We start from the raw sequence: 22,113 nt of genomic DNA, 5'->3' as shown, positions 1-22,113 counted from the left end.
TACAATGGACCACCAAGCAGATTTAATATCGTTGGAATTCCAGTCCAAGCAAAATAATTAGATCACAAGACAGCGTGTCTACTTCAAACTCTCATCATGGGAGTTGTTGATCAAGACAACAACAAATGTGGTCAGAGCACCAATATGTTCCATTTAATGGTTATTTCATACAGTACACTGTACTGGGATGGGCTTCATTTCATCTATTCTTGCAGTCGGACATATGGGCATTAATGGCGTCACCAGCCACAACAAAGCGTCACCATATTGAAATGGGGGCAAAACACGAGTCACAAGCAGTTGCTCTGTCGTGCATTATAGTCAGTGTTGGGAGAAACGCCGTTACGTAACGGCGTTATTTTTTCAGTAACGGGGTAATCTAACCAATTTCTTTTTCCGCCGTTACAAAGCCGTTACCGTTACTGACGGTCAAAAGCAGTGCGTTACTTACTCTGAATAAACTGAAGAAACTACAAGCCGTGTCGAGTCGACTCTCTGCTCTGTTGATTTGTCATCCAAGACTTGGGGTGCGTTCAGGTTCGAGAATAGCGCACATACTTCTGACTCCAAGCTGTTTGTCCCTGCTCATTCAATTAGACAATGCTTTCCAAAATTTGGTAACGTTTCTGTGTTTGCTACACCTGATGCTAGCCTTGTTTCCATCTCCCACTGTCAGCCAGCAATAATTCTGCTTCCATCTTGAGGACGGCAGGCGTTTTGAAGGTGACGTGAATTGTCGGGAAACGAGCCTTCCTAAATGCAGCCCCTCGAGAGATGCGATGGAAGTGATTGTGATTGGCTGACGGTTAGAGCCATGTGTCGTGGTAAGCCAATCAGAGCCGGTGATTTCACAAGCAAACAGGAACAGCGCGTGCGGCAAACACACACACGCAAAACAGATGCACAGGGTCGGGATGGCAGAGCATTCAGAAGAAAAATTGTCCTTTAAGAGGTGGAGATATAGACACTATTTCAAGTTTGTCGAAATTAAAGGAAAGAACCTGCATGTAATGTGTAATTTATGTCCCGGGGCAAAGCTTTTGTCGACATCTGTGGTAAGTAATTCAAATCTGCTGAAGCACCTAACAAGTTAACTACCTGTCTGTTCTTCTCTATTCCACTGACTCGAATACTGCTCAGAAAATTTCAAATTCTTTGACATACAACAAGTTCTTTTTAAAGTAACGGAAATAGTTACTTTCCCTGGTAACTAGTTACTTTTACTATAGAGTAATTCAGTTACTAACTCAGTTACTTTTTGGAAGAAGTAGTGAGTAATGTAACTAATTACTTTTTTAAAGTAACGTGCCCAACACTGATTATAGTACAAACGCGTTGAACTTTTGTCTTATTTGCGGTCTTTTTTTCCGTCGGAATGACTAAAAGTTGCCGTGTTGTGGATTGTAACACAAGGAAGAGTTCGGAGCCGCATTTGAAGTTTTTCATTCTTCCTCGTGAGAAGAAAATGACAAGTGATTGGCTGAAAGCAATAAATCGAGGAACAGTAAAAGAAGACGGTTCCGTGGACCAGGCACATTTACCTTTGCAGCCGACATTTCATTACTGGTGAGTAAACTTTAATCGATTTTTTTTTTTTTTTTTTTTCCCCAATCAGCTGCGAGGATTCAATAGACTAGGCAGTGGTTATTATTACCGGAACCAACAACTCGCAAAGCGTTATTTTTCTTTTGCTGTGAATTGCTCTCATCGGTCAATCGGTATATTATTGGCCTGGTGGGAATTGGTTATTTTGCCTTGACGTGTTCACGGCTAAATAACGCTTGGAGACGAATTACCGGTTACGGCAGAAATAATCACTCCATGTATATACTAACAGTTTTCATTGTTCCACACAGTACATATTCTACGTAATTGATAAAAGTCAACTTACTGGGTGACTTTATGAGGTAGTTGTAGGTGTTTCCGAACTCCACTGCAGGCAATTCCTTTGGATTGTTTATCCAGCTATCAGCTGCGACTTTGTATGGGCAGATTTGCAGGTCAATACACGCTAATTTTAAGTTGTATCGCCTCCTCGCGTCTGTCTGCAGTGACTCGTGATAATAATAAGTCATGTTTAAGACATTTTTATGAAAAAAAAAAAAGCGCAAAATACAGCTGAAATACATGAATTTCAGATGTTTGTCTAAGGATGTTTACCTGTGCCCCCCTCTCAAAATGGCGACACGTTGCTATGCGAGATGACGTCATCGTGACATCACGCTGACTGCGAGAATGACGATAATGAAGCAAGTTGTATTAATACTTAAGGAACGTGAGCTGTTATCTGGTCAAATTTCTATATTCCTGCAGATTTAAAAAATTCAGGTAGATTATTTCAAGCTTTACATCTCTACTTTTTCTTGCAACATTAGCATTAGTCTAATGTTACAAGAAAGACCCTCAAGCTAGACGTATGTCACTCATAAGTTATAAATGGGATAACGGACCAAACAGATGCAAACGTTAAGTCATCAGCAGAAGGAAGAAGGTGCAAAACCTAACATGAAAATTCATTAGCATCAATTAACTGACACACTTTAAATATGATGTAAATATGCACCATTTTATCATAGTTACTTACGGTCTCAGCTGCCAATTTGTCAGCAGGAATGTTGTCAAACAGCAACACCAGCTTAACAGTCCAGAACAAACCTTAGCTTTTCATGCAGCTATGATTTCCTTCATATGAAGTGTTGTTCTCAAGGGAGGTCAGCAGTTAAAAGTCAATTTTCAATTCACAATTCCAGCATACTTCCATGCAAGAAATTGAAGTGGAAGTCTCTCTTGGCTTAAAGGTTCCAAATAAAATATAGTATCAGTACAATAACTGATTCTGACAGTGATAACTGCTGTTTGAATACACCAGTCCAAGCATCTCTGCTCGGATTGATTTTAGTGCATATTTCAGAGTTGCAGTGACGAACATAAAATATAAGCCGTGTAACCAGTGGTTCCAATTGCTCAGCTGCTGGTCATAAATACAGTCCCACAGATAAAAGCCTTCTCTGTAACAGGCAGTAAACCATATCTTGTCTGTGGTTGTGCTGCTTTCTCTTTTTATTTTAACATCCCTCAGGAATGGAATGAGCTCATACTGTATAATGGACGCTCCGTGGTCAATGACAGCCACAGGCTCTGACCACCATGTTGCGGTACTTCTTTAGGATGACGTTGGAGCTGTCATCAAAGTAGAGCACAGAGATTCCGTGGAGTTGCGTGGGAGCGCAGCAGGGCTTAGGCACAGTTCCCGGGTTGATAAAGTGCACCTGTGTTTAGAAGACTTATAAATCAGCTTACACAGTTTGTCACAGAGCATGATGTGTGCGGTAAAAGTGGCTGTCCGAGACCTACCAGAGTTTGCACAATGGCGTGGTTTGTGGCATTCATGTAGGAATTGAGTGGGAAGGCGCACTCCCCCTCGCAATAGTATGCTGCGTAGCCCTCTGGTGCAATGATCCAGTCCTGGAGGGTATAAATTAGACATTACATAACAGACATTACATTTGAATAATGAAAACATAAAAACTTTGACAAATATCAAGAATATACAGCAGCTTTAAACTATTCCACATAGGGCCGCAGTGTAATGCAGGATTTAATTTCAACAAAACAATACGGCCCCGTTTTTGCGAGTGTAATCAGTTGAATGCAGTCAGTCGTTTTAGCACAAAACTCATTGGATAAACTGTCTGTGTTCAATCGGTAGGAACAAAAACCAGGACCCACAACGGCCCCTGAGAACCAGTTTGGAGATCCCCGATATACAGTATGTAACGTAGTTTTCTACACTCTAGTCGCTCTAGAGCAGGGGTCCTCAAATGCAAATCTTGAAGGTCCACAATTTTTTTTTTTCCATACAAGCATGGGTCCATTTATTAATGTCGGTGAAGTACAAGCAGGTCGAAGGTGGTAAAGGTGGTTTTCTTTTGACCAAACAAAAATACAATGTATTTTCTAATTAAATAAAAATTAACAAAACGTTTTTTGACTTGAAATAAAAATACAAGAACATGCAAGTAGGCTACAATGTTTACACATGTACACTAACTAACTGACAAGATCTGTCATTAAGGTGCAAACAATAACTCTTGACAGTACATTTTGTAACTGTAAAACACTGCTGGACAAAGAAGAAAATATGCAAGTACTACAATACATGTTCACTTGATCAGAACATAAATAACAAACTCTGTCATTAAGATGCAAACATAACAATTATTGACAGTAACTAACTGTAAAACACTGCTCAATGAGAGAAATGGCATTTGGGGGCCACAAAGCTGTTTACTCACATCATCAGCCAGTACTTCAGTGCGTCTTGTGGTTGATAAATCTGAGAGTGAGATTTGTTTGATTTTTGTTGTCATTTCCTCCTTTTCTTTCCGTTTGAACATTGCTGTCATCACTTCAGTTATACACTTTTTAAAAAATTATTTCTCCATCAGAGAACGGCTTCTTATGTTTGGCCAACACCCATGACACTCTGAGTGAGCACTCTGTTGCAATTTGTTGTTGTGTCATAGATTTAACAATAACCTTGCTTGACTCTTGATATGACTGCTTCAACCTGTCAATTTATTGCCTTCTCAATTCTGATTTAGGAGGAAACTTATCTTCAATAGAGCTGAGCGCTTTACAAAAAAAAAAAAATGGCGTTTCACATTTTCACTTTTTATCAGAGCAACTGTCATTAAGCATATTAAGCACATAGGTTTGGTACTTGCAGTTGGTAAAATGGACGCATATTTGTCATTCAACTCCTCAGTGAAACAGCGATTTTCATTGTCCACTTATCTTCCCTTGGTAAACTTTGAGCATGCTGTTTTGTTTGTTTGTTTGTTTGTTTGTTGTCTCCTACTGGTGGCATGTGTGGTGTTAGTGAACGTTGCTTGACGTTGTGATCTTAAACGAGTGCCGGGGAAAAAAATTAATCAATCACGTTTGCTCACAGTATGACTCACATTCTTGAATGAAAAATAAAGAACACTAAAGCATGTACAAACAGATTGGAAAGTGCCGGGTGCGACTCTTGTTTGAGGTTGCTGACACTGCTCCGGTCTGTCGACGCCAGCTAGTAGCATGCAGGCTCTCTCAGCCAATCAGCGCATCTATGCACGCTCTCTCAGCCAATCAGGGCATCATTGTCATAGAGATGACAAGTGAGAACATGGAAGATAAGAATTTAGCGATAGAATAGTAGCGCATAGCGATAGATCGGCGTTTCATACATATGATATTCATTCATTCATTTTCCATGCCGCTTATTCCTCACGAGGGTCGCGGAGGTGCTGGAGCCTATCCCAGCTAACTTCGGGCAGTAGGCAGGGGACACCCTGAATTGGTTGCCAGCCAATCGCAGGGCACAAGGAGACACACAACCATTCACACCTATGGACAATTTAGAGTGTTCAATCAGCCTACCATGCATGTTTTTGGGATGTGGGAGGAAACCGGAGTGCCCGGAGGAAACCCACGCAGGCACGGGGAGAACATGCAAACTCCACACAGGAAGGCCGAAGGCCGGGATTGAACCCTTGATCTCAGAACTGTGAGGCAGACGTGCTAACCACTCAGCCACCGTGCCGCCCACATATGATATATGTTGAATAAAAGTTGTTTTTTTCGTTTTTTCGTCCGTCCGTCAGTGGGTCCGCAGAGAGGAGTGTCGTGGTCGGGTCGTGGACCGCGGTCCGCTAATTGAGGAACCCGGCTCTAGAGTGTAAATCAAACCAGTAACGAAGAAAAATAAAAAAGAGACATTTTTTATGGGGAACTATATTTTCGAAAATTGAGACCTAGAACAGACATTTTATTTTGAATTAACTATAAGAATAACAGAATAAAGAACAGAACACAACAAGAGGTATAAAGTAAGTTAACATAACATGCAGTACATATTCAGTGTATTGTTAATTTAGCATATTAAATACTTTTTATTTTGTCTTATATACAATGTAATGTTTGGTTGTTTTTTTTTCGCAGCACAACATCATCTATACGAACTGTTATTATTACACTTGAGTTAGGTATAAGAATAACAGAATAAAGAACAGAACACAACAAGAGATATAAAGTGATTCAACAAAACATGCAGTCCATATTCAGTGTATTCTGAATTTAGGATATTAAATACTTTTTATTTTGTCTTTATATGCGATGTAATGCTTGGTATATTTTTTTCGCAGCAAAGCATCATCCATATGAACTGTTATTATTACAATAGGACCTATTATATTACCATATCGGGCCAAAAATACACTATAATCATCAAATTCCAAATGTAAAAATATACAGAAATGAAGCATCAGCCATCCCATCCCATTGGTACCAAATAAAAACTGTGAGTTTGAGAACCACAGTTTGGAGTAATGTTAACAGCAGCGCTCTGTAAAAAATCCTTTATTTTTTATGGGGTTTAAAGACACGTGATTTATCACACCAGTGTGATTATAGGAATCATGGCGTTAAAGTAGATTAGCACTTTTCTAAGTGCCTATGTTTGTCTATCTCTAGCTGCTTTTAATGCAGCGAGCACTCCAGTGTTGTTTTTGTCAGCTATGACGATAACGAAACTATTTCTTCGACGAACAATTTTTTTCATGATAATGACGAGCTAAAAATGGGCTTGGGAGGCTAGAACATAATGAGACAAATGCCAGTTTTTGTCTGACGAGACGACAACGACACAAAAATGAGGCATCGTTTCTGTCATATTCACAATGCGTGACAGTTTCATATTGTATGTGGAGTACATCAGCTTGGGTCGTAGCAGTGTTTTGATCGTGTAACTCGTGATGTGCCGAATGTGATGTGCTAAAACTAGACGAAGACAAACACATTTTGAAATGACTAAAATATGACTAAGACTAATAAGTATTAAAAATTTAAATAAAATAAGAACTAACTAACTGAAATAAAAATTTAAAGGGCTGCCAAAAACAACACTGGAGAACTTACGAACACACTGGAGTGTGCTGCATTCAGGTTTAACTCCAAAAAGGAGGACATTTAAGTGTGGACTAGCCAAACTACTGTATATGAAAAAGGTGTGACTTATAGTTACAAAAAATATGGTAATATTTCATACCAAAAAAAGTACCTTACCTGCCATCCCAAATCTCTGAAACTGACATACAGTTCGTGTTTCTTACATCCACCTTTAGATATGCCGAGATCTAAAATTGAACATGTAAAAATATTGACAAATATAAACACTTTTTTTTAATGTATTTATCTCAGCTGTGATATCAAATATACTGTCTAGAATGACAATGACATTGGTTGAAAATGGACACCTGTTGCGGCCTCGGCGGCTTTTAGTGCATCTTGGACAGTCCTCTGTGGTTTTGAGCGGTTCGAATAGCGCCCTCTGTGGCCATGTGCGGAGCGGATATTGCGAAAGCGGACCTCATTGGATTTGAAGAAGGCAACCAAAAAGGGTTGCTTTCCTTTAGCTTCGCTCCCTGTTAACAGCCCCATCAGATGTGGAGTTCTTCTATGACCTGAAAAGGAACGGAGTCATCAACAGGCGGAGCATTATGAACTTGCCAGAGAAAATTCGCCGTGGTTTCCTTCCAAAAGTCATTAGCATAGACTTCTGAGTCTCATTTTGATCATTTATGCAAAATTGGTGCCACCTCACTGTAGGACGCGGTTAAACATTCAGCCAGGCAATTCAGAACAATCCATTTTCTTTTTTTGAACACAACAAAAAAAAAGTGTTTGTTATTTTGCACCCTCAGAAGTGCTTTATTTAAAACGACTGGAAGTAAGCACATACTAACGTCTGATTGGCTTATGTTTTTCTATCGCTACAACAATTTCTTTTACTGGATGATAACGGCTAACGTCTAGATGCCTATTTCTGAGCAGAGACAGAATACACCATAGTATATTTACTGTTGCAAGTTCATTTACGTTGAAAGTAGGCATGTGCTGGTTACCGGTTTCAAGGTTTACCGTGGTATTAAAACGTCACAGTTTCAAAACCACCAAAATTTTCCGTCATAGCGTTATACGGTATTAGCTATTTTCTATGTCCCAAAAAGGCAACAAGAAATGGAGCCGGATCGCTCACCCCTAACCCTCTGGTTGTTGCTATGTCTGTCAGTGACGTTACTCTGTGCTATACACTAGATTTGACACAATGGCTGAAAGTGGTGAGCTTTTTCCGCTGTCAAAAAAAAAATCGCTTGTATGGCAGTATTTTGGCTACCGAAAAGAAGCAGACGGCCGCGGGTTAGAGGAGGAAGGACATCCGACGTCAAGACTTGCTTGCGGTGGGTGGCTGCAAGGGGGGGGTAACACCTCAAACTTGATTTCACATTTACATGACCATCATCCGTCACTTTATACAAAATTTAAGGTAAGTAAACGCTGTCATTTACGTTTCCTACCAGCTACGAGAGTTCTCTCCAGCGTGTTTAGTGTGTCTAGCGAAAGTAAAACGATTACTATAACGTCACGTAACTAGCTTGTTAACGAGGCAGATAATGTGGCTGCTTAGCATGCCAAGACGGCTAACCGGGTTCCTCTCTACCATTAGCCAACTTTTCTAAAGTCTTCCGCGCAAGGGCATTTGCCAACAGTCCCGGATTGTGCGGGACAACCCGGAATGTACGGAAGTTTTGATTGGTACCGCGGTTGCCGACGGAACCAATCGGAAATTCCTATATTGCGAGTTGTCCCGCACAATCCGGGACTGTTGGTGACCTTAATTATTTCGCCATTGTAAACATCTGTTCAAAATAACATTTTCATAATATAGCCTTTGTTTTTTATCTCTCTGGCAACACACTCACTCACCATTATTATTAAACTAATTAATATTAATAGTAGTAGTGGTATATTAACCCAGAAAAGGTGAACATACTCACATTCCAGCATCATAACTTGGGGTGAGAGAGAAATATGTCGACTATGTGCAAGTCTCTAAAATGTTGAGATGGAGCTATAAAGTAAATGAAGTGCCTGATATACATTATTTTATTTAGAAGTGCTTTACTTTTTTATGGAAAATTATTATTTTTGTTCTATTGTTTAGCAACTTGAGCGGTGGTGTGGGTTTAGTCTATAAATTGTATTTATTTCAATTTTATTTAAAATATTTCAGATATTAATTTTTTGTTATATTATTTATTTATTTTAACATTATTATCATGTTCATGTGCCAATTTGCAAATATGTTGTGAAAAAATTTAAAATCCTGTTCAATGGATGGAATTTTTTTTAACCCATGCATCTCAAAATAACACATTTTAGAGCTATAAGTGCAATACGGTGAAACTGCGGTATTTTTGCTTAAGGTTATCATACAGTCAAAATACCGCCACATGCGTAGTTGAAAGTTAGTGCTTCTTTTGTGGTCATTATTAATTTGTGTCGCAGCTATAGCATCTACATTCATTTCTTTTACAAAACGTTTGGTTTGTAATTTGCATGATACATTGCAGCCACCGCTATAGATGTGAAAGCAATTCATATAACAAAAAAAATAATAATAATAATGGTCTTTTCTTTCCTGGAGGGGACTATTTTAGATGAGGTGAACAATGCATTTTGTTAACTGACCATAGGTGTCTTCCACGACCAGATGCAGGCCAAAGTTGTGTTCTGGGTTGGCTAGCCAAATATTACTAGTCGCGGTCAAGTCAAAGATGAGCCAGCCCTCTTCTGCAGACCACACCTCTCGCTGTTCCACTAGCAACAACTCCACTTCACTGGGAAAAGATAATTATATTGGGGGGTGGGGGTTTATGAATACACTGAAAATTCTCAAAATACTGAGGAAAAGGCATTCAAAAAGCATCCACAAAATAATACGATATCCCAACAAGTAGTAATTAGAAACTTGAGTTTAAGGTACAATCAATTTATGTCGCTGACAGAGTAAAGTAAGCGTTACAGCTTACTAGCAGTAAGACCTCAGGAGGAATGTCATGGTTGACCTCAAAATCTTGTTATTAACACAGACACTGCTGGAGCAATATTGCTGATTTGTGTGTGGTCTCGCTCAAACATAGGGCAAATTTCACAGACAATGGCTCTGTTTACAGAGTGATTTTTAGACCCTCAAGCTAGACGTCTGTCTTTTGTCCTGTTGCCTGTTTGTCTGTGCCTTTTTGTAAGGGCCTTGAATGACAATGGTCTTGCCTTCATCAGTGCCGGGAGCCCTACTGTCACCGTTGATGCACCCCGATCCCCGTCCCCAGCTCCATTCCCCCCAACAGGTTAATAAAAAGACTTTGAAAATGTGGAAAAACACTCTTTTGTAACAGTTGTCTAATAAAATCACAATAACTGACATTTGTTGGTACAGTCTGGTTAGAAATCATAAACATCATAAATTGCTAGTATAATACACTATAATGTTTGCAAACCATAAATGACAGGGTAATTTAAGGTGACAGAAAAGGGTTGATTACTGCTGCTTTAAACTGACATCTATGACCAAAACTTGTATTACAGGTTTTACTGCTAGATATATCCCAAAGGGAAAAAAAGAATAAATAATTCCCCCAATTTACTTAAAACTAAAAAAAAAAAAAAATCCAGTAAAATCTATTAGGTGAATAATTCGAGTGTATGTCGTAAATATTTGAACAGAGATGCTTGTAAGACTGCCTTAGGACAAAACGGCTACTTTGAAGCCTTAAATCATCAGGTTTGTGGAAGGAAAAATCTCACAAGAATGTATAAAATGTTAAGTTCAGTTTTTTTTGTTTAAAAAAAGCACATTTGAGCAATTAATATGAGCACAAGAAAAGCTTACTTATTAGATGTCTTTCAATGATCATATTATCGACTACATTTCCATAATTATTTGTGAATCAATTTAGTTGTTGAAATGTAAACTGCTGCATAGCATTTACTTTCGACTTTTTTTTGTGGTGGTGGGGGAAGGGGGGGGGGGGGGCGCTTTCTTTTTCAAATAGCTAAATTACCACAACAAGGACTACAAAAAAGCTCAGCAAGCTGTTTTTTCTTACTTTTAATGTACGTAAAAAGGAAAAAAATCTGGAAAAATGACATGAAAAAGACACTTACCTGTCTGCGCCTTCCTGCAAAACCTGGTAGATGCTTATTCGAAACGTTTCATTCTCATAGCGTTCCTGCACGAAATCCTTAAAAATCCTCAACTCTGCCGCTGTGACAGCTTCTCCCTCTGGAATACGCGAAAGATCAAATCTGAATTCCTTTTGGTGCTTCTGGTACAGAAGTTCTTGATTCTGATCAACTGTTAGGAAAAGACAAATAGACATGAGGAAATTCTTTATTCATACATTAACAACCAAACTTCTGACCAAAGCTATAAATCAACATTTGATTGAGGCTTTCATCCACAATTTACAATCCACTCCATTACAATAACACCATGATTAATGGTTTATTATTTTAAAGCAGCTGCCACACACTAAACATAAAACTCTCAAAGAGAAAGTTCCTCCCTTGTGAGGAAAAGTTAAGCCACTAAGATACTAAACCAGTCAGGAATGTCAAGATCTGTCAAAACCGTTAGAGACTCCAACAATTCTCTGATGTGTGTCGCCTCTTGCCACATTTCGGAAACGCAGCAGCAGGAATAGAAAAACTCTCGCCCCAGTTAGCGACATGATTGATCTAAACATCACTTAAGTCTGCCATGCATGCCAATACGAGGAATAAAAACACACCCAGCACACAATTTGGCTTCCACATGTGTGGACCACAAGAAAAGGGCCATTAAGGCACTGCCCGGAAAACCACAGCTGCCAGTGTGCTTTTACAAACACATTATGAAGTATAGAAATCCACGCAATTCATGTCACTGCCAGATTGTGTACCACCCACACCTCCCTGATCCGTTTCCCATGTGGGTCATTCCAGAATTGTAGGGCATTTTATGTCACGCCCTTCAAATTTGAAATAATCCACATACAAAACACTGAAAAAAATTGGAGTTTCTTAGTCAATTTACACAGCAAATACTTCTTAAAAAAAAAAAAAAAAAAAAAGGAGGAAAAAGGAGGAAAAAGAATACTTGGAAATATTTTTTGTAAAATACCAACTATGTCTGGAGTAAACCCTAAAATGCCATTTTTCTATTGTCTCACCCCTCCATTGACAAAATTATATCTCAAATGTGGGGTATTATTTGTGTCATTGCTTTAAATGTGGGAACATTTGTTTTCACAAACATAATGTTTCTAATATTAATTATAATTCATGGAACATGTGCCCAACAACATGAATGCAACCCTACGATGAAACTTTTATCCTAGTACAAGAAAAAAAAAAAACTGAATCACATAAGCTAAACTTGAATTTATCTGCAGTTTATTAAAAGAATGAGAGTAAATTTGTCTTTGCCTCTATTATTTATTCATTTTTTTAATGTATGGCAGAAAACACAGACAAGCACCCCTCTTTAAAATAAACTGTGGTATTTTTAGCCAAAAGAACTGTTGTGTTTGATAGAAAAATATGTCTATATGCTGCCATAGCAATTTCTTGGCGCATTAAGCCCCCAAACTGTTTTTAATTTGTCCGTTTTGTTACTGTCGCATTTTCCCTGATATTTGAGATGATAAATAATCGATCCAAACAAAGAAAAGAAGAAAAAAAAAAACTTTAAAAGGTTAAATATTTGAAAAAGAAAATCTTGACCACTCCTTGATGTCTGCGATTTCTGCATTGCAACCCTTGTTATATTACCGTGTTTCACCCATAAAATCCCCCCAAAATCCGGCTGTGGCCATTCACAGCTGTGTCTTGACACTCAGTAAGATATGCTACATGGAGTTTTTGGATCGAAACAAGGTAAGTACGCAATAATATCTCGTTAAAATCATGGTGTTTTTAATTATGCTGTCTTATGCTCTCACCTCGAGCTAGGGTTTAAAAATATTTCCTGTTTTTTTAAAATGCTCTCCTGTTCAAAAATTTTCTTCCCCCAGAAAATTGAGATTTTAAGCTTTCCACTGATGCACATGCATATAGGACAATTTTGAAATTTGGCCAAAATGGGGGTCTCAGAGCGGAACTTCAAGTCACTTGAGTGTTTTCCGCCATCTATAAAATAGTCATATTACTTATTAATAAACCATGATTTAACCCCATCCGACCCACATTTTTTCTACTGGGCAAAAAATAATAATAATCTGCGCAGATTTTTACTGTACACAAACACTAGAACAAAGTGCAATTATTTGGTTGGGGATATTCCATGCTTTTATTGGTTATTTTTGATGAGAAATGAGCACTTTACATTCTCCTTTTTAAAGTTGCGTTTGGTCAGCCATTTTCAAAAACCCCAAAATAGCAATTATGGCATGCCAAACATCATTATTTGATTCCGATGGATACATTTTCATCCAATCATTTCCCAGAAGTGGCAATAGCCACGAAATTCTGTGTGTTTATTGGTTTAGATACTGTATGCAAACGCGTCATGCCCTTCAGTAGCATGCTTAGGTCTGAAGCATAGGCAGAGTTTGACATTTGGGGCAGGGGGGGCACAACATCTTGATGACCCTGAAACGCAGTGTCAGCAATAAAATGAACTTACAAGAATATTCATAATGATAAGTTGACAATGAGCGTTTTTTTGTTTCCCATCATTCTAAATCAGGCTGCTTAGGCAATACTTTTCGCCAAGATCGTCATCCATTGAATATGGTACGCCTATATGGTATGGAGGTAGATTTGTGTCTTTATTATTCAATCAAAAAAAGTTGTTTCATTAAAAAAAAAAAAAAAAAAAGTTGCTTCAATCAAAATATATATTTTCAACCCCCCCCAAAAAGTCGTTTCAATAAAAAGAAAAAAAACAATGTTTGAATGCAAAAATAAATTGAAACTGGAAAAACTCCATAAATGCATGTGAAAGCTATTTTTCTTTGACTTTTTTATTTATTTATTTATTTATTTTTATTGAAGCAACTTTTTTGATATAAGGAATGTTGATTTTTGTTTGGGCCACATTTTGGTTAAGACATTTTTGTCTTTATTATTCAATAAAAAAATAAGTTACTTTAAAAAAATACATATTTTCAAAAAGAAAAATCAGTTCAATCAAAAAAAAAAGAAGAAAAATTTCAATCATAAAAAAAGTTTTTGAATGCGAAAAAATGTTTGAGATTGAAAAAATTGCATTTGAACACTTAATTTTTCATTGAAAAAGTTTTCTTTGATTGAAGCAATCCTTTTTGTGTTTGGGCCATATTATGGGTAGGACATTTGTGTCTATATCATTTAATCCCCACAAAAATTATTCCAATCAAAAAAAATATTTTCAATCAAAGAAAAAAAATCATTTGAAAAATAACATTGCCCTCCCTAATTTTTTGTTGTTGTTGTTGAAAATTATATGCAATGCAAATGACCGTCTAAGGTGCTAGTCCCATGATCTGTTCGAAAAATAATTTTGACCCATTATGAAATTTTTTTTTTGTTCATTTCATTCATTTTTGTTGCAGTTTTATTACTTTACAACTTTTGTATATATAGGAAAGTCAATTACATGCAATGACACTTTTCGGCCACCGGGGGGGCCTGGCCCCCCTTAAAATCCGTTTATGGTCTGAATGGGTGAATGGCTAAATCATGCAAGTCCTTTTATGTATGTGATCAGAATAATACATATTTGCATAAGTAAATTTGCCCTCTTGATCGGTAGTAATATCTAGCTACTACATCCAGCGGTCACAGCTAGCAAGCGAAAGAGCTAGCTTCTACACCTGAAAATAAGCAAACACTACTGATGTGCAAACCTATTAACTGGAACAATGTTAATATGATTACGCCGAATATTGTAAATACCAAATAAATAATGTCGTTAAATGTTTCATTCAATCTCTAAACTGAGCTAATCAAGCCATTGATAGTTTCTTACATATTATTAATGAATAAAGTGGTATGAAAAAGTATCTGAACTTTACGGGCCTGGATAACTTGCAATCATTAATGGAAGAATGAATTCAAAAGTTTATCAGGATGTTTTGCAGGAAAACCTGAGGCCGTCTGTTAGACAGTTGAAGCTAAAAATGGGATGGATGCTGCAACAAGACAATGATCCGAAACACAGAAGAAAATCAACTTCAGAATGGTTTCAGAAGAACAAAATACACGTTCTGGAGTGGCCAAGTCAAAGTCCAGTCTTGAACCCCATTGAGATACTTTGACATGACCTAAAACAGCGATTCATGCCAGACATCCCAGCACTACAGCAGTTTTGTAGAGAAGAATGGGCCAAGATTAGTCCTGATCGATGTGCCAGACTGATCCGCAGCTACAGGAAGCATCTGGTTGAAGTATTGCTGCCAAAAGGGGGTCCACAAAATATTAAATGTGATGGTTCACTTACTTAGTTTTCTCCCATCTGTCATTGTTTGCATACTATCCTCATTAAAATATGAAGATGGTTTTAGTTAAAGCAGAGTTTTTTCATCTGTGTGATTTTGACAAAGATCATATCACATGTGATGGTGATTTTATGCAGAAATGTGAGAAATTCCAAAAGGTTCAGGTACTTTTTCATACCACAGAAAATCAGAGAAGTTAAGGCTTGAATTTGAAGAATTTCAAAGCCCAAATGTCCCTCAATTCTGGAATGTCCCTGATGATTGAGGAAAGACGTCAACTCAGTAGCATTGTGGCTTTTCCTCCCTTCCGTATGGAAGCTTGTCAGACTTTCCAGAAGAATAGTGGTCAGAAAAGACCCCAAAGCTTCCTGACACTTCCCAATGTTTTTGCAGCGTTAGGCAACATGTTTGTCCTTGGAAAGATCGCTGAAGGTCTCCGGCAGAACAGACCAGTGCAGCGATCAGCAGCTTGAAACAACACCATGACATCATTCTAACATCATAACACAAAAGCCTCCAACGCTACAATTTTAATTCCACATACACACCGACAGTCTTTTCAAAACACTTCTAACGCCACAAAAACACACATAGTCTACTCGCTCCCAAGAGCTGAGCATTTTGAACCCTGCTAGTCATTTGTGTGACCGCAATTAAATGCGGGAAGGGAACAGGGGGTATTTTTATGAAAGCAATAATTGCTTGTAAGGACTTGGCGTGTTTACGTTAGGGACCATTAGCTGCTAAGATCAGACCTCAGATATGCAAACTTCCCTCTGGGAGGGATTTCGACACTTCAGTTTGCCCCTGACACTGCAGGGCCACACAGACATGCAGCTTCCATTAACCGGTTGTGATTTTGAGACTTTTTTTTTCTTTTAAAGAAACAACATGGGTGGTTTTCAGTCTTTTTGGAGTGGTGGCGAGAGAGAAAAAAAACTGACTAGGGAATTATTTGTGAAGACCTTTAAAAAAATTAAATGTATCACTTGAAGCTCAGCCTTTTCATGCGGTTTATTACTCAAGAGAACACTTTAGCCTCATTCACACCATTTAAAGCCTGCATGTGTTGACAAGTTTGATAGCATTGTACAAACTCAAAACTGTTTTCTTACAGATTATCAGAGTTACCAGGAGGACCTTGTCAAAACAAATGTTCCTCGTATCCATACATCTGTTCCAGCGTCTGTTTGTTTAGGATTTGAACAGTACGGAATCATGAAGTTTGAAAATCAGTATGTTTGGAGTGTAAAACTACTGCAAGGATGGAAGCCTACATGCACTTGTTTCGGATTAAGTAAATCTAATAATAATTTAGCAAAAAAAAGTATATATATAGTTTTCTTTTAAATCTGTTAGTTCAGAAAAGTACATTATTCTACAGCGATACAAACATATTTGCCAACTAACACTACGCATTTCAGAATAATTACTCTATAATACTGTTGAATGAATTGAAAACCTCTTTCTGACTGATGAAAGCAATTAACACTTGAGCACCGAACACCTGCAGGATATACCTTCATCTGTTTGAAGCTGTGATCTTTACAGGGGGAAATACCATAATCCATTTAAGTCTCCAAGCCATCATCTGGAGACCACCATGCCGCTCCATCTCAATGAGTGGGGCTCAAGTTAAAAAAAAATGTAGAAAAATGATCGACAGGGGAGTTCATAGTGAGATTAAGAAGGAAAACCACATTTATGATGCCTGTGTTAGCTACTTTACTGTATATTTTAAACGTATACAAATAAATTCTAAAAACATTAGCAAATGTTGTGTTCTTTCTGATTTTTTTAAAAAAAAATTTTTAAACCTGTCTTGTTCAGCAGCTTGACACGAGAATGGAAATCATCTGAAAGTCCGATTGGTCTGAAAAGTTTTAATGAAACACATGGGAGTATGACATACTTCCATTGTTACCACTCAACATGCCTCGTTTATTAATAGAAAGCAGAGAACAGGAAGGAATTATGGGGGGGACAGAAGAAAAGAATGAGAGAGAGGGATGGAAGAAATACAAACAACAACAAGAAATACATTGAAGGCCTACGCTAACTATGAATATGTTGGTGCTATCGTTAGCCAGTTGTAGTTCTAGTTGACACCTTGTGGGGGCCTGATGACCAAGGAAAAAAGAAGAAGGGGTGGTCATAATGATAAGTTATTGGGGCGGAATGTAAACAAATCAGCCATGTGAGGTGGAGAACTCAGTATTTGTGTGAATCCCTTGTGACTCTGACTATGCTGGTATCCTATTCTATGCTATCTGATCGCTAATCCTGACACCGGGTTTTACTACTTGAGTGTGTCTAATTACACCTAGTCATGCATGAATCCCATCAGACATGTGATAGTCTTGCAGACGAATAGAAATGCCGGTGGAGGCCAACCCAGGGCCGCGGCCCTTACCTAGCCAATCGGGAGGCGAGCCAGGGCAGCCCATCTCTCCTCCCGCACAGTGGCGCCTCCAGAAATTTTTCATTGGGGTGGCCAGATGGGGCCACTTAAAATCTTGGGGTGGCACACCAAAACTAAAAGCCATAATTTTAGGTTTTCATTATATTATTGCAGTAAAAAGGTCAGGGGAAAACTATCAAAAAGGCTTAAGGACACGTGATGGGATGAAATGCATAACTGATGCTACAACAATCTAACGATACACTCCAAGCGGGGTGGCCAGTGGGGTGGCCAACAAGTTTATAGGGGTGGCCGTGGCCACCCCTGGCCACCCCCTGGGGGTGCCACTGCTCCCGCAGCCCAGCAAGGGGGCCGGCGTCATCCCCCCAGGATCCAGGGTGGTCCCCCAGGCCATCCGCGCCCAACAACCAGCCTTCAGGGATGGGACAAGGGGACGCGCCACCGCCACCCACCCAGGCCCACTAGCCGCGGCCATAGCCGCCCAACCGGCACGGCACACCGCGGGACCCCCAGTGGCCCACTAAACCCAGGATAGGGCAGGATCCCCACCTGAAACAGGCGATATCCAGCCGACCCACCGGCACCCAGCCAGCGACCAGCGCCCGAGCGCAGGGAGGACGCCCAGGCAGAAAAGAGGGGGGAAGGTGGAAGCAGGAGCGCGCCAAGAAGTCTTACCGATTTATTCAACTCAGATGGCTATTAATTTGTGTGTATAAGTTCAAACTCAATTGGCTAAGAATATAAACATTTTTTTCAGATTGAATTCATCTATACTTGGTTGACCTTTAACCTTCCACCAGGCCCTGAGGCAGCATTGCTGCAGGATGAAATGTGACATCCACACTGGCACCAAGCTGTCTACACGCTTCTATCATAAATGTCTTTGTTGGAGGCAAAGGAACTTTATTTACCTTTTAAGAAGTAAAAGCAATAGGATACAACTGCTCCACCAACTTCAGCAACATTGCAACTTCACTGCAACCCCTCAGCACTTTCATGAGATTAAAAAAAATTGTTGAATTTCCTACTGTGTTCATATTAAACCACATTTCAATTCATATCCAGGACATGATGCCCCAGAGAGCAGCGAAAGGGTAAAAACTGTCACCTGCTGGATCTGACTTAAATGTACTCCTCTGTAGTTTCCTCCAATAGGCTACAGCTCAAATATGTAGGTGAGAAAATAGAATGCCAGCCTGGATTAAAAACAAAACACCTCCACGCTACAGGGCCATGTATACTGTAAAAATCTTCGAAAATTTGTAATGGTGTGATCATATACGCTACGGTAATTGTACTGGGGAACAATTTGGAATTGAAAAATACTCCGTTGAGTGAGAGTTTTCTATGTTGATTAAAACTAGAATTAGTTGCCGATTCCAGAATTGCAGCCATTTTTTCCCCCACAGTTTAACCTCCCAATAAGCAAAATTTTACTTACTGGAGCATCCAATATGATAATCCTCAAATTGAACACCACAGAAAGAACTTTAAATGTTCACCTTCACTACTTAGAACTATAATTACAGTAGCCATGTCATTTGTAAGAACGTAATCGTGTTAAATAAACATTGCAATTATGCCTCTTTCTTTTATATATCATCATATGTCAATGTATAAACATTTTTTATGTATTAAACAAGAACCTGTTAAGCAAGGGCGTAGATTTGCATAGGGGACAGTAGGGACATGACACTACCAACTTTTCAGGATGCTGAAATTGTCCCCACCAACGTTTAAGCAACCTTATTGGCATTATATCATGACTTCATTTATATAGATAATTTAGATTGTCTTTCCATATGTTGTATGGATAGAATTGACCCTACCATAACCTAATCCAGCCCAGACTGAAATACAACATGTCAACAACATGCCGCCTCCTATGCCTCCTTCGAAGACGACGGATATTAGAATTTTATTTCGGCCAGTAGCAACCACTGTAAGAAACGTAAAAAGATGTCAATGTTGTGGAGGTGGGGAACACACCAATAATTTTGCTACTGAAAGTCCGACCTGCATCAAAGATAGCATAACATTAAACTGTATGAATTTCCTAACCTGCAAAACTCGAGTAGGAATCTCCTTCGAGAGACGTGTCCTTCAATATATTTTCTACTGTTAACGTTAATTGTGAGAAATGTTGTGAACCGAGGTTTAGCCCCTTCTCCCCAATTTTCATTTTTATTTTATTTATGTGGTCTTAAAGCAGCCCAAAGGAGCTTTCTTTTTTGTTGCTGTTGAGTTTGGTTGTATTTGTTGACAAAAGCAGTAGTGTTTTACCTGAAGGAAGGTATATTTCGGTATTCCAAAACTAAGACGTTTTTTCAGTTGTATTTAATTTCTTTATTTAGACAATGTTGAGTGGTCTTAAGACAATTGTTTATTTTTTGCATCCCTAGATAGTTAAAAGATCATTGTGTGTGTTCATACAATTTAAATTTGCAATTCAAATTTGCGAAACAAAAAAAAAAATCCAGACAATTATTCTGGAAGTTTTCAAAATGTTTCTCTAGTATACGTAGTTTTTGAAAACAAAGGTTTGAATCGAACGATGTATCACTTGAACCAATACACATGAAAGTTAGTATAAGTCGATACAGATTTATTTTGCATTGATCATTTGCCTATCAATTAATTAGGTTCATATTTGTGAGAAATGTATCCCTGACCCCCGTTCACCCAATCGGTTTGGTCTTATTAATGCCCCGTCCCCAGCAAAAAGTGTACATGTAGGTTATGCTGTTATGTATATTGTCCTCGCCAATGTAGAGACAAAACCTACGCCGTTGCTGTTAAGTTTTTTAAATATTTTGTAAGAAAGGGGTATTCTAAAATTCAAAAACATATGATAAAGAAAGAGTGGCCACCCAAAAAATAGCTCAAAACAACTGTCAAACCCTACTCAACAAAAACTCTTTCCCCAGTTTTATCATGTTCAATTGTGCATGCTCAACAAGTGGACTATTTACTTTGTGTTAACAGGCACATCTCAACTATAAATTATTTTTTAAACATTTGGAATCAGGTATATAATAACAAACTTACCTAGACTGACAAAACTCATCACCATATCGGCATCATCCAGGAAGCGACTGTCCTGCAAAGTCACCAAATTGGAAGCGTCAGGGTCCAAATGAGGATTGTAGCTGGAATATCTCATCTGTGGTGCGTCCGTCGAGGCGGTATTGTAAAGGTCCAGCATGAACATCGGGGCAGCGTTGAGCCTTGTGTGGACCTGCGTGGGTCGCGGGCGATGAGTCAGTCCCATGATGGAGAGGATCTCCCGCTGCATGTCCCTGCGCTCCTGGCTCCTCAGTCGGCGATGAATGAAACTGGAGCGCACCTCGTTGTCCACGGAGAAGTTAGAGAAGGACATCTTAGTGGAAAAGACGCCGCAAATCCAAGTCAATAAAATAATGACTGCCACCTTTTGGACCATTTTTGTTACGAGCGCTTGTAGCTTTTCTATTAAAAATATTAGAACAAAAAAAACAAACAAAAAAAAAAGAGAAAATAAGAAAAAGATAAAAAATATGAGGTAATCGATCAATTGGAAATATTCTCAGTGGGAGGATAATGCTCTCATAAATGTTTCAGAACTACATAAATCCGATGTGCCCTCAAGAGTGTTCCTGTCGTGTTTCTTGTGGCAATTTTGGAGCGCGTTTAGAGACCCTGAGTAAAGGGGAGGAGGTGGAGCAGCGGGCGTCAGGGTGGGATTATCTACTATGAAAAAACAAGATGAAGAATGGCTCGATGTCTTTCCGGCATGTTAGTCTTGATGATTGTTTGAAAAATAAATAAGTGTTCCCCAACCTTACCCAGTTGAAGCCCCTCCCAGTTCAAATGGATTGGACGTTTATTGTCGTCAATGGCAGCCAAAGAGTTAAGGTGTGTGATGTCACCAGAAATTATCAAACCAAACAAAAAATAATGTAAGATTGCCCCAGCAAAATACACAGGTATTTGAAAGTATGTCTACAGTGGGGCAAAACAGTATTTAGTCAGCCACCAATTGTGCAAGTTCTCCCTCTTAAAAACATGAGAGAGGCCTGTAATTACCATCACAGGTATACCTCAACTATGAGAGACAATGAGGACAACAAATCCAGAAAATCACTTTGTCTGATTTTTAAAGAATTTATTAACAAATTATGGTGGAAAATAAGTATTTAGTCACATACAAATAAGCAAGATTTCTGGCTCTCACAGAGCTGTAACTTCATCTACACTAGGACAGATAATGGCCTTAAACCTGTAATTAGTTAGACTATACGGCATGTCGGCTACACTAATGCGGCTCTTATCCGTGAAAGAACTTACACTGATATGTTAGCCGGCTAA

General features: G+C 38.7%; 1 protein-coding gene across 1 annotated transcript; it reads right to left on the bottom strand.

Annotated features, from left to right (window-relative positions):
* LOC130921763 (bone morphogenetic protein 7-like) lies at nt 1-21,253 on the bottom strand. The gene is made up of 7 exons (XM_057846025.1): nt 20,815-21,253; nt 11,050-11,239; nt 9,574-9,722; nt 7,299-7,505; nt 7,108-7,178; nt 3,355-3,465; nt 1-3,269 (listed from the first exon to the last, which is right to left on the bottom strand). The coding sequence occupies exons 1-7, from the start codon at nt 21,206-21,208 to the stop codon at nt 3,120-3,122; spliced, it is 1,272 nt and encodes a 423-aa protein (XP_057702008.1). The 5' UTR covers nt 21,209-21,253; the 3' UTR covers nt 1-3,119.
* Nucleotides 21,254-22,113: the final 860 nt, after the last annotated feature.

This window comes from Corythoichthys intestinalis, chromosome 9 (assembly GCF_030265065.1).
Source record: "Corythoichthys intestinalis isolate RoL2023-P3 chromosome 9, ASM3026506v1, whole genome shotgun sequence".
Classification (NCBI taxonomy): domain Eukaryota; kingdom Metazoa; phylum Chordata; class Actinopteri; order Syngnathiformes; family Syngnathidae; genus Corythoichthys; species Corythoichthys intestinalis.
This window is presented reverse-complemented; position numbering and strand designations above follow the sequence as displayed.

Coding starts and splice junctions, on each gene's coding strand:
- LOC130921763 (XM_057846025.1), bottom strand. CDS start 21,208: ATGGTCCAAAAGGTGGCAGTCATTATTTTATTGACTTGGATTTGCGGC. Junction 11,240..20,814: donor GATGAGTTTTGTCAGTCTAG/GTAAGTTTGTTA, acceptor TTTTCCTAACAG/TTGATCAGAATCAAGAACTT. Junction 9,723..11,049: donor TTGCAGGAAGGCGCAGACAG/GTAAGTGTCTTT, acceptor ATCTTTTCCCAG/TGAAGTGGAGTTGTTGCTAG.